Consider the following 13,706-nt stretch of genomic DNA (forward strand, 5'->3'; position numbering starts at 1 on the left):
CTCCACTCCGAGCGAGGAACTCCGAGGGAGGGTCAGCAAATGTAACTGCAGCGAATGCGTGGCCTCCACAGGACGGGGGACGTGTACGCCTAATTTGCTGAAGGAGAGGATGAAGGAGGGGTCTCTCGGTGGTCTGTCTTAGGGTGTTTCGCTCTAGCGCGGAACATAGGCCTGTCCTGGGTCTGCCAGATCTGTTTCCAATATCCCCGTCCCCAAAGGAGACACCTTGCTTATCAAGCCTAGTGACCTTGTTGCTGCCAGCTGCAGTGTACTGGAGAGAATTCTGGAATTGTAGGCTCTGGCTTGTTTTAAGAGCGTTTCCTTAGGCCAAGAGAAGGGTGACTCTTTCATTTACTGAAGTTGTACTTTGCCTATCAGAAAAGTTCGATAAATAATCTTAGCGAATTATGTGAAAGAACCACCGTAAATACTGTACGGCAGGATTTTAGAGCTTGAATGGTTTTTTGAAATCCAAGTACATATTTTAAGCAAGGAAATTGAATCTCAGGTTGAAACAGTCAAGTTAAATTAAAAATGCGGTTTCCAGAAATGGGATAGTGACAACGGCATTTACTGGAAAGAAAGAAGCTTTTTGTCCTTGCAGTTAAATAGGTTGAGTCAGTTCTTATCAAAAGAGAGGGAGATAATTCATAGTAGTATAGAATGAGTTTGGGGCTTTAGAGTTAGACCTCAGTTTGGATGTTGACTTTACTGCCTTTACTAGTTTTGTGACTGGCTGTTTATTTTCTCACTTAGCATCCTTAGTTGTAAAATAGGAACATTTCATTTTGCAGAGTTTAGTCTTTTAATAAATGTTCAAGGTCCTACAGTGGGCTATGCACTAGTAGACTGCAGGTAACGATGTGGATAATAATGGTGGATAACATTTAGTGAGTACTCTATGTGCCAAGCACCGTGTTAAATATTTACATTCTAAATCTAATTTATGAGGTTGGTACTGTTTCCCTGTGTTACAGATAAGAAACACATTTACTCAATCCCTGTTCTTGTAGACTTTATAGTCTAAGAGGAAGTTTAAATTAAGATAGATATACAGCGTAAAAATACAGTGTTAGAAATATGAATAAGATCATCCAATTTGGTTTGAAGATGGTGTAAGATTTTTCCCAGAGGCAATATTAACAGTTTAGGGATTGGGTCAGATGGATTGGGGAAAGGGTATTCTAGGTAGAAAGGACAACATAAGAAAAGGCTATTGATAGTTGGCAAAAAAAAAAAAGCTTCATAAGAAGCCTTAAGCAGTGTTGCTGAACTCCATTGCTGGAGAGAAAATGAGTGCCAAGATAAAATTAGAGAGGTGGGCAGGGCCCAGATCGTGGAGCTCCTTGCATGCATGCCATACTAAAGAATTAGACTTTATCTTAGAGGCACCGGAGAGCTAGTGAAGAGTTTTAGAGGAGCAGAAGGACATGGTCAAGTTTCTGTATTGGATGAATCACTGTATGGGACTGAAGGTGGAATAGGTTTGATTGAAGCCAGAGGCAGGAAGGCTAATTAAGAGGCTCCTGCAAAGCACCTAGGTGAGAGATGATGTGGATCAGACCTTGTTTACTAGTAGAAAGAATAGAAATAGAGTACAGATTTTAGTTTCTTCTGTTTTTGAGGCAAAATGTAAATTTGAAATTAGAAATGTAAATTGAAAATCAGTGTTAATGAAAAAAATAACTTCAGGTATTGGAAAAAAATTTTAATCACGTTTTATGTTAGTTTCTACCTTTTTTTTTAAAAAAAACAAACATTACCTAGTATGTAGTAAGTGCCCAATAAATATTTGTTGAGTCGATGAATGTGTTTAATTTTTCATTTTTCCCCATGTTTATTGAGAAATAATTGACATACATCACTGTATAAGTTTAAGGTGTACTGCATGATAGTTTGATTTACAAATTTAATTTTTTATTACACAAATAATACATTGTAGGAAAACAATATTAGGAACAGCAGATAGAAGAAGCTGAAAAAATTAAATCACCTATTGTCTCATCAACTTGGAAATTACTAAAATGTTAACATTTTGATGTCTACAATTAACAGACCTTACAAAATTTTTCTTTATCAGATATTGTTCACATTGTTTCGTAGCCTGTTTTTCCCCATAATACATTTTGATCAGCTTTCCTTATCAGTAAACATTTCTGTACTGTCATTTTTAGTGCTGCATAGCATTCCATTGTGAAGATGTCCTATAACTTATATAACCTTTTACAAATAGTGCGATATCAGAGTGACCTAGGAAAAATCAGAAAAAGTGTGAATGAAAAAGTCCCATTAATAAAATCCCTAAAAGCTAAACTTTTAAAGAAACCATTTGTATTTTCAAATAAATTGCTTATACTGTTATAATTTCTGCTTTATTAGCGGTCTGCCATTTTCTTTGGCCACAGGCTTGTCATCTCATCATTACTTTAAAAATATCAAGAATGTAGTGTGTCTGGAAGTACTTGGAAGACACTAGTTTTGTGACCTTGAGCCACATTTCTTAATCCCTTTGATCCCCATTTTTCTTTTCTGTAAAGTGCAGTAATAACTAATTCAGTGATTGTCAAGAATTGCCTAAAATTATGAATTAGGGAGCAATGATAGTCACAATGGGCTAATTCTCTTTCCTTCAATAATTGCCCGTGGCTTTCTGTAATGTTGATACCACTCTACAACTAACTGTCTCACTCCCAAGCCAATACTTAGTTTAGTAGGGATGAGAGAGTTGTGGCATTTTTAAAGATTGTGTTTTCAGTTTTAGAATTTTCATGTTTCTTTTTCATAGTTTTTTTTTTCTATTTTTTCATTCATTGACATTATTTTCCTTTATGTCCTTAAGCATGGTTGTAGCAGCTTTGAAATTGTTTGGTAATCTCTATTGATTGTCTCTTTTTTTCTTGAAAATGGATTCTGTTTCCTTTTTTTTTTAATGTTGAGTAGTTTTGGATTGTATCCTGGACATTGTGAATGATGTCATAGAAGCTCTAGATTTTGTTAATCCTCCAAAGAGTGTTGGTGTTGCCGGAAGTTAACTAAATTGAACTCAAATGCAAGTCAGCTCTCTTGTGGGCAGCAACTCAAATATTGATCCAGTCTTTTAGCAGAACTGCTTGGAATCTGCCTCATGTACATGCATTGTTTGGGGTCATGGCTTCTCTATTCTGGCTCTTCCTTTTCTGGGATTTCCCACTTTACCATGCCTGTGATTGTCCCAAACTTTCCTGTGGTTCTTCAAGCCATTAAGGCTTCAGATTTTCTCTTAAGAGTTTTAGCTGCCCAGCACCAAATAGAGTGGGGCCTGTCTTCAGGCTAAAAGATGTAAAGAACCTGCCCGCCCCTCTTCAACCCTCATTGGCTTCTTCTAAGTATAGACTCTCCTGTGTCTACATGTATTTCGTTGTTCTCTAATGCCTTCAGAAAGTTTTTTGGTTTCTTTTTTAAAAACTATTTGTCCAGAGTTTATAGTTATTACTCATTGGTTTGGCCTAATATCTACTCAGCCATACTAGAAGTAGAACCTTCTGTGGTGGCATTTTTTTTTTTTCTAAAGTTTAAATTTTGTACAATGAAATGTTTTCTCATTCTATTAGAGATAATTAAACTTGATTTTGCAGTGTCCCAGGGTGTCTCCATTTTGGCTCAAGGACTCTAAAGGAGTTCTTAAAATTATTGTTTTAAAAAAGATATTTGTATTCATTTTCTATTGCTTTAACAAATTACCACAAATTTGGTGACTTTCCACAACACAAATTTACTATCTTATGATTCTGTAGGTTAAAAGTCTGACATGGGTCTAACTGGGCTAAAATCAGGGTGTTGGCAGAGTTACATTTCTTTCTGGAGACTAGGGGAGAATCTGAAACTGCCTTTATTTATTGGTTTATGGCCCCCTTCTTCCATCTTCAAAGCCAGCAAGGGCCATTCGAGCTCTCAAATCACATCACAGCATTCTGACTCTGCTTCTGTCATTCTGACTTCCCTCCCACTTCCAAATTTTAAGGGCCCCTGTGAATACCTTGGGCACATCCTGATAATGTAGCATAATCTCCCTATTTTAAGGCCAGCTGATTAGCAATCTTAATTCCATCTGCAACCATAGTTCTCTTTTGCTGAGTATTATGACTAACGTATTCACAGCTTCCCAGGATTAGGACATGGTTATCTTTGAGGCTTAGTTACTCTGCGTGCCACAGCCTTAAACAGTTTAAGGGAAAGAGAAAACAGATTTTTTAATTTATTCAGTGAGAATCAGTAGGCCACTTTTCAGATCTTTATATTGAAGATGTGAACTCAATCTCCATTTCAAAGCTATAGATAGGTGAACTTCCCTTCTTTTCGGGCACTGTTTAGTACCAGGCCATTACTTTGGATAATAAATTATAGGTTCATTGACCATGTTGGTCTAGTTTTTCATTGGGAAACCTTGACTCACCATTTTTTGAGTCAGGTCAGGAAGCATGTTATAAATTTACAACTTTGTAGGAAATTTCTTTCATTCAACAAACATTAAAGACTTAACCATGTTTAAACAGCTTTTGCTTTGCCTTGTTGGGTAAGAGGGAAAGCTGCTTTATGTGTCGGATATTTTGCTGTGTGTTATCCCATCTTGTAGGTGACCTAGCTGAAGATTCCCAGGCAGATATGCCCAAAATTAAGTAGTATGAGCCTAAGCTAGGTTGATTTGCAAGTCCTGGTGTGTGTGTGTGTGTGTGTGTGTGTGTGTGTGTGTGTGTGGCGTGTGCTACCTTTCTGAAGTTGCTCAAGTTTACTGAGGGAAATTGGTATGTGTGGTGAAGATTTAAATTTAATAGTTACTATAAAGTGATTTCACTTTGCTTAGGGAAAAGAGATGGCAGTTCAGGGGCTTTAGACGAGGAAGAAGAGGAGGTTAACCTTGGTCATGATGGTTGAGAGGGATGTATAGAGTTACCTAATATAAGTATAGGTAGCTACATGTACAAGGACAGTGACAAGTGAGAGCATGGCAAGATGGGCGAGGAATAACCAACCTCATGTGGAAGATGAGGCTGGAAAAGGTCACAAAGGCCTTGGTATTGTAATACCACAGGGTTTAGATTTTATTCTGTAGACAATGACTTATCTTAAATAGGTGAATAGCATAATTAGATTGATTCTCACCACTAACTCCTCCGCCTCTGCCCATCATAGTTTAAGACAAACTCTGGAGATATAGAGAAGGGTGAGATTGAAAAGTTGTTGCAGTGATCTCAGAGAGATGAGAAGAGTTTCAAGTGGGGAAAGTCGCAGGAAATGTGAAGTAGCAGGAAAAAATATAAAAGTCATTTTAGGTATAATGGGTAGTACTTGGTGACTGACTAAATTTAGACTGGGAGAAAAGGGCACTTGGATGTTTTCATGATCATAATTTTAAAAAAGTCATGAATAGCAAATTGACAAAATATAATAAAATGTCATTTATCTGCATTAAGAAGTGTTAATAGGTTCCTTGCGGAGTGGTGTAGTAGGCAGACTTATTTCATCATTTCAGAGATGAACGGGTTAAACCTACCTACTTGTAGACATACAAGACAAATCTATGAATTCTTTCCGTAGAGAAGCAATTGTTTGGGATTAAGCTGCAGAATTAGGTAGCTATGATGGTTAACAAGTTTAATTTTATCAGGTAGTAAAAGTATGCATCTTGGAAATTTTGAAAAACTTCTTTATAAGTTAAGGTCTGGGCCATGATTTGCAATCCAAAAAAGTCATTACTAATACTAGTTTAATATACTGAATATAAAATCAGGACATTAGAATATTTAGAGCCAGTAGCAGAACATGATTTTGTCCTTGTCTTAACCAATTTATAATGCACATGAAATACTGTGCAAGAATAGCATAAGGAAGGTAGAATATGTCCTGAAAATAGTAACCAAAATCCAGTGAGTGTTTCAGCTCCTGAATAAGGTTAGATTTATAAGATTTTGGCTACTTGAGAAGGGGAAGTTTCAAAAAGAGGAAGTGAAAAATAAATTACAAAGAAAAGAGAATGAGTAAAAAGATTTGTTAATTACAAAGTAATAGTTGATGTTTAAAGAAAATACTCTGGAATCAAAAGAATGCAGTTTTGATCCTAAGGGGATATCATGGTGGTACCACAAAAAAAGATTACATAGTTTGAAGAATACAAATGTTACGCTCTGTTAAGATGGTTACATTTATAGTGACATGTAGTACATTTCTAACATTTTGAGCTATGGAAAAGGAATTTCCTTATTTTTACTGACTAAATATTCCTTAATATTCCTCAGTACTTCCAAAGATCCAGAGTGGGAAAACATCACGTAGCATTTCTTGTTCTTAGTGTCATTAGCATTTTGAAGATTATTCATAAAATCCATTAACTGAGCTAGGAAATAGATATCATATACCACACAGTAACATTTCCCAAATTTTGATCAAAAGAATCATATAGTGTGTTTTGAAAATACTGATACTTGGACTCCTTGTGGTGATAGGTTTATTAAATTTTAAACAAACGTGCTTATTTGAGTATTAGTCCATAGAACTAAAAAATAAAGCAATTAAAATGTATACAGTATTTGTGTTTAATTTTTAAATTTAAATAAGTTGTGTATAAGTTTGACCAGTTAATGCTTTAGGCTAAAAGCTCTTAAAATCATTTAAACCTTTGAGAAATGAATGTTTACAATCAACTTAATTATTTAGAGTCTCATCTGTTTTTGAGATTATTGAGGCCCATTGTTTTCCTTTTTTTGTTTCCTTCGGTAGCATTTTAGGGGCACAAGAAGAAAAGATAATTGGAAACTAAAGTGTTACTGTTTAGTTAAAGCTCCAATAATAATACTGGTTAACACGAATATTTATATTGATACTATGCTAAACATTGTCTCATTTCATCTTTAACAGTTTAAGATAGGTACTGCTGTTACTGTATAGATGAGCAAAACTAGATGCACAGCAACTTGCCCAAGGTTATGGTAATTGATGGAGATGATACTGAACCTAGGTCTGCTGACTAAAGTGATGTTTGGGCGGTTCATTTCTGTAAAGTATTTCTGTCCTGCGGACAGTTGAGTGTTGTTTGTATCTATATGAGATTTTAGATACCTAAAGAATGGCTTCCTTTAATTTGGTGAAGATGGCTGGAAGCAATTGTTAATATTGTTGCCATTAATATGGTTATCTTAATCTATAATGCTCTTTTAATACCTGGGTGTTCATGTAGCTTTCCTATAATATGAAATTTGGCCAAATTCTACTTGTTAATTCTCTCATAGTGCTAGAAAAATCACTTATATTTCTTTAATCCAAATTAATATCTTTAGTTAAACTATTGATGGAACTTTATTTGGAGGACATTTGTAGAAGCCCTCTTATGTAGATTTGAAAATACAGCTAATCCTAATTTTAATGGTTAAAGCATGTACTCAAGTCAGGAAAACTTGTATTTAACTTTTCATTTATTTAGCTGTGTTATCTAGGGAATGTTTTTTTCTTCCTTCTTTGAGCCATAGTTTCCCCATCTGTAAAATGGTATATAGTAGGGTTATTGTGCGGAGTAAACGAGTTACAGTATTTGTAAATTTTGTAGCACAGTAGAGGCAGAGTAAGCATTTGTATTTATCATCATCTTTGAAATAGATTTCAAAGTTACTACTAGCCCATCTATTTTATTAAACTAAAATTCATTGAACAACCTATTTCTCAAGAATTTTTTAAAATGTAAAAGTAACTACTCACTGTATCATGGATGAAGACTTTTGGGAGAGCTTTTAGTTTTGCTGCATATCTTGGCTCTAGACAGCTGTAAGAAATGGCCTTTGCTCAAGCTGGCATTGGGGAAGGCCATAGGTCGTAAGGGAGTAATATTGGTGAAGAGTGGATAAAAAAGTATATAGGCAGCCAACAATCTTTACCAGGAGATGTTTCACATGGGTGAGTTGTGGCCCCTCTGCAGGTGCACATGTTTTTGTGTATTTGGGCTGTAAATGTTCAGGGTGGTCTAAAAGGTCTGTTCCTTGCCTGAATTGGTTGCTAATAAAGGAATAGACTACTTTTTCAGTTGCCTACCTTAGTCCTGTCTTTTTTTTTTTTTGCGCCTACAGCGCCCAGTCTTCCTAGTTGGTCTCCCAGCCAAGTACTAATCAGACCCGACCTTGCTTAACTTCCAAGATCAGATGGGATCAGGTGTGTTCAGGGTGGCATGGCTGTGTGTTCAGGGTGGCATGGCTGTAGGCTAGTCCTGTCTTTCTGAACAATTATGTTACTGATTCTGCCAGTTTTGTTTTACACCTTATTTGTCCTTTATTAAATTCCCATGGCTGGATGTAGCCTTTTATAAGTGCAAATGTCTGGTAGAGCTGAAGGGTGAGCAGAGTTGGATACTATTAATGTTGGGCAACAGAAGAAAGCTAAAAAAATAAGAAAAAAGATCCTATTCTTGGAGAGTGGGTGAAAGAATATAAAACTTTAATTTTTGTCATTTTGAGCTGTTGGTATTGCTATTGCAAATGATGATAGTCTAGTAGAAAGAGCAGAAAACTTAGATTCAGAAGGCTTGGGCTCAGAATCCATCTCTGCCACTAATTATATGGTATAGGGCAGGTTACTGTTTCTGAGTTTAAGTTTCTTTAAAAGTAAAATGGAAATAATAACTAACCATAGATTTTTGAGGAGTCAGTGAAAAAGTATGTTGAAATACTTAACACAAAACCACTAGTTACCTGAATCCAAAGAAAACATTGCCACTCACTATTTTCCTGTTGTAAATCTGTGTTCCCTTTGAAACACTCTGAAAAAAGAGTAAGCTAGAAGTGGAAGCCACTATAAATTCTTAGTTTATGTTCTTGTTTATTAAAAAAAAAAAAAATTACTTGGACTTTCTATTGGAGTTCACTGAGTTCTACTGGAATTCACTGAAGTACATAGACATTTCAGAGTCTAATGTAGAAACTTAGACTCTCATCTAAAAAGGTAAAACTTACTTTACATTTCAAATCAGTACCGCCTAACTAAATTATTTTCTTCTGGTTTTAAGACCTATTGCTCCTGGAATCCCTCTTTATTCTAAAGTGAAATTGAATTCAAATGGCCCATTATGTAGTGTAAAGATGTTAATTTAAACTTGATATCTTATTTCTTTATTGAAAATGTCTGCGTATATTTTATAATGAATGTAAAATAGGTGAAGTTCTTAAAAATATCCAAAAGCAGGGCAGCTTTGAAAATGGTCAAACGTTAACTTGCAGTGAATGAGTAACAGTTCATAACAGATGAAAAAAATAAGGGCTCATATTTATCAGTTTACACTCATTATTTTGCTTGCTGCTTTTATTTTATAAGCAAATTATCTGAGTCCTTCTATTCTTAAAGTAGACTTCAGACATTGAAATTAAGGCTCTCAAATGCTATATAGATGTATATATATTTAGGTTTTTGTAAGAAGAGAAGAATTGCATTTACTGTTTTAAAAAAGTTATGTTTGGTTCTTAAAGTGCAGTTGTTTAAATCTTCCATTTTTCAGTTCTTAAATGTTTTATCCTCATGTCAAATAAGCAGATAAGATAATGCTGTAACAGGTTCAAAGAAACTATTACTTGAACCTCAAAACACTTCAGTAAGTAAGTATCTGTTTTGCAGGTACAAGAGTTGAGGCTTAAGTTAATTGACTTGTGTAAGATCACATGTTTTAGTAAGTGGCAGAGTATTAATCTAAACAGATCTTAAAAAAGAATTAATCCAAAGCTCCAATGTTTTTTCCTATAACTTAACCACTTTTTCCTGACTGTTCTCAGTTAGTAGTATGTCTTCAAGGATTTGGACTTTAAAACACTTTATTTTGGACAGAATGTGTGTGTGTGTGTGTGTGTGTGTGTGTAAACTTATGTGCATATCCAGAATTACAGGTCAGCCAGATAGTGCTTCAAAATAAATTTTCCAGTATGTAGCTACATAAGCCTAAAGACCAATTTTCAAGATTATCTTTTAAATAGTGGTATGTGGCAGATTCTGGAATAATGAGGAGTTCAAATTTTAACCCCAAACTGGAGCTATTTTAATTTAGAGATTGGTGATGTTTAATTTAATATAAAGGGAAATTGAAAGAAGAAATAAGATTAACAGAGTGCTAAGTTTTGTTTTGTACCTGATGAATGTTTTGTTTTAAATACGTTTTTTTTTTTTTGCCAGTGTGTCAGTTAATCTATGCTAAATAGGAAACCTGGAAAGTAAAAGAAGATAGAAAAAGACAAAATATAAAATAAGAGATGCTTATAATCTTATCAATATCATAAATAACAGAGTTGTGCCCTTTTAGTTGTTATGACCTTCCAATCTTTTTTGTGTCTATACTGAATATAATTGGGATTGTAGTTTATACTTTTTTGTTTAATCCTGATATTTTCCAGTTATGGTTGTGACACACATACTTCTTTCTATGTCACTATATTTAGGAAATGTGATTTTTGTTAGCTATATAATATGATTTTTATTGGAATTATTAATATTTATTTAAAACTTACATTGAGTTTTTTGGTTGCTTGTATTTTGAACACTGCAGAAAATATTTTTATATAAACCATTATCCTCATTTTATACTGTTCTTTAGGGTAAAAGAATTCTAAAGTAGAATTTAGGCTAAAAGAAGGAAACTTAATTTAGTCTGTCTATACACCATGCCAATTTGCTTTCCTAAAAGTTTGTGTCAGTTGTTATCTAATGTATAAGTATGCCCACCATACACTAACAGAATTGAATGTTATCTTTAAAAAAACCTCCTTTGCTAATTTGATAGCTATAATGTTCTCATTTGTAATTGTTTGTTTTTAATTACCAGTAAGTTTATTAACTATTTGAATTGTGTAATTTTGTTCATATTAACTCATTTTTCTTACTGATTCATATGTGTTTATGATCTCTCTGAACTTTTTGTCATCAGATGTTTATAAGATTCAAGAGTCATCAGCATAGAGTTAATAGGTGAGAACTGATAAGCTCTTTGAGGCAAAAAATCTATTAAGAACTTAGGACAGATCTGAGCCCTGAGAACACCCGCCTTGTGCGAGAGGAGATAAAAATGCCAGTAAATAAAAAGTTAAGGAAAGAGGATTGGATACTTTTCCTACTCTTAAATTAATCCTTCCTTTATAATGAAATCCTTTGTTTTCTTTTAGAATTTAATGTACTCACTCATGTTACTCAGTACAAATTACTCTTTGATCTAATATATACACACACATTTTTTCAGGTAAAGTGGTTGCAGATACTGTCTTCTAAATTTTAGTTTGTTAATTTTTTAAAAACTTTATTGCTGATATTGTTCTTATAGTACTATTTAAGAATTAGGACCTTAGTTTTATGTTTGTCTCAGTCCAGGTTCTAGACAGACAGATCAAGGAGATAGGCATAACTTTATATTTAATTCACAGATTAACCCTGAAGCAATTTGGGAGAAATTGAATAAAATTATAAGAACATAAAATGTCTCCTTGATATGTATTACATCCTTTATTAAAAGAAACTTATATTTCAGGCACAAAAAATATATATAATCACTGTGTATCCACTTGCTGCCCAAGAAACAAAACCAGCACACTTGAAACCTCCTTGTGTACCACTAGCAGATCGAATTCTCCCTTCTCCCATTATCCTGAAACTGATATTTATCTGTCTTATATTTTAAACCTGTGTTGTACATTCTGTACCTGGGTCTTTTCTTATTAATTAAAAGAAGTGTTCTATGTCACATATTTCTTTAACTGAAATATTATTTGAACCTAGGGGAAAAATGTGATTGTGTTATATCACTGCTTTTACTTCCTTCTCTATCATGTTTGCCACCTTTGAATTGTCCAACTCTGCCAGTTCCATGCTTGTTTTAATCCAGTGTTCTACCATCTGTGGTTAATAGAACTTAGAAGTCACAGAATGTCTGTCTGAATAGTAGTTGAATCGCTTTTGCAAGGGGAGAGTGATAAGGTAGGAATGGGGGAAAAGCAACAGGGCAAAGAGAAATGAAATGCAATGTTGGAGAGGGTAATTAAATGGATTTCTTCCACAACAATTAAGTATGGTCATTCTGCGAAAGATCATAAGCAGCTTTCTGAAACTACTTTTATGGCTGGAGCTTCTAAACTAAGTAAAGAATTAAAAAGGAGGATACAGTTGACTCATTTGTGCAGATTATATGACTCATTAGTACAGAATGAAAACATGTTTGTGAAGGTCCACACTAAATGAAAGCGGGCATCCAACTTGATTCAGACTAAAGTGAAAGGTGCATTAACTCTTCAGATGTATGCCATCTTATATGTAGGCAAGTTAATAACCTTATCTTTGGGTCACCATTTTTTTATACATCTCCTGAAATACAATGGGCAGGGTGTAGGGTAGTAGACAGTATTTCTTAAGATCTTTTACGTAAGTCGATTCTGTTTTTAGTTACGATCTTAAAATATTTACACATGGAAAATGTCTTAAGGCTTGTGATTTACTAAATTTTCTTAAAATTTTAGGGAAGGCATATAAGGAATTTACATAAGACAGCAGTGCAAAATGGAGCTGGAGGAGCTTTATTTGTGGTAAGTAATTAGGTTTCTTCAGAATGAAAAGACTTGGAAATTTGGGTAAATCTGTTGTAATAATCCAAAATATCTTAAGTATTAGTGTCTGGTATATCCTGGCCATTGTGGAAATTTAAAAATAGCTAATTGAATTAATTACCTTTCAAAAGATTTGTGGTTTCAGTTTAAATTGTTACCAGGGCAAGGGTGGAAATAATTTAGATTATTTGGTGAAATTATTGTAAGCACTAACCTGAGTTCACATTTTGGGTTCTCAAAAATCAGTCATGTTGGCTTACTGAAGATTCTGAGGCTGCAAGTTGGGAAATCCCAAAATGGCACTATTTTGAAACACATGGATTTTAGCAATAAAGTGAATACATTGGTAGTTGGCCTTTGTATTTTCGGTTTCCAGGATTTAACTACAGGTAGAAGTCAATGAACCCCTCAGCTTAAATGCACAGTTCAGAAAGAATAAGATAATGTATCCCCTTTCTCTGACAAGGTACAGTGTTCAAGGATTAATCTGGTGATTAAAGGCAATTTAGTAGACTTGTATGATTTAGTGTTAGTGGTATAGTTTTGTAAACTGAGTATTTCCAGGCTGAATCTTATTGAGTTAGTCATGCTATTGATAAGTAGATTCCTGCTTGTTATTTTATCATCTTTGTATAAAAACGTATCAGATTTGCCAAATATTTGAAATCATTGTCCAAAGTTTCCATTTTTTTCCCTCTTTTATGTCCTTGAAAAAGAACTCCAAGTTAACATACTAAGGGATTCAGTTCTGTGTTCACCATACATACAGAACATTTATCGGTGTAAGTGTTAATCTCAGTGTGACTCATTTGATTTCCTGTTGACATGCCATTTCTTGTCAGTTTTTAAATAGGGCCTGCTCTTTTATGGAGAAAAAATAAAGCTTCTTGCTGTTGGCTAGTTTCTGTTATGGAAAACTAGCTGTTGCTTAGTTTCTGTTTCATGGGGAAGAGACAGTGCTTTTGTACCCTCCCTAAAGTAGTGAGTCCCTTTGACAATTTGATACACTCTCTTTTAGAAAAATCAACTATATTTACACTCAAAATTGTGTCTTAATTTCATAAGGCTTCTAATAATTGGTAATGTTTTGGTAATTAGAAGATCCTATCCTCTAATCAAGTT

At 34.3% G+C, this 13,706-nt stretch overlaps 1 protein-coding gene and 1 pseudogene across 1 annotated transcript in view; one reads left to right on the forward strand and one right to left on the reverse strand.

Annotated features, from left to right (window-relative positions):
- Positions 1–13,706, forward strand: part of NDUFV2 (NADH:ubiquinone oxidoreductase core subunit V2) — a 29,097-nt gene that overhangs the window by 318 nt on the left and 15,073 nt on the right. The window contains exon 2 of the mRNA XM_039845858.1: positions 12,498–12,563. Coding sequence (XP_039701792.1) covers positions 12,498–12,563 — 66 coding nt within the window. The remainder of the gene's footprint in view (positions 1–12,497; positions 12,564–13,706) is intronic.
- Positions 8,082–8,200, reverse strand: LOC120590411 (uncharacterized; annotated as a pseudogene).

Source organism: Pteropus medius, unplaced genomic scaffold, assembly GCF_902729225.1.
Source record: "Pteropus medius unplaced genomic scaffold, Ma_sr-lr_union100, whole genome shotgun sequence".
Lineage (NCBI taxonomy): Eukaryota > Metazoa > Chordata > Mammalia > Chiroptera > Pteropodidae > Pteropus > Pteropus medius.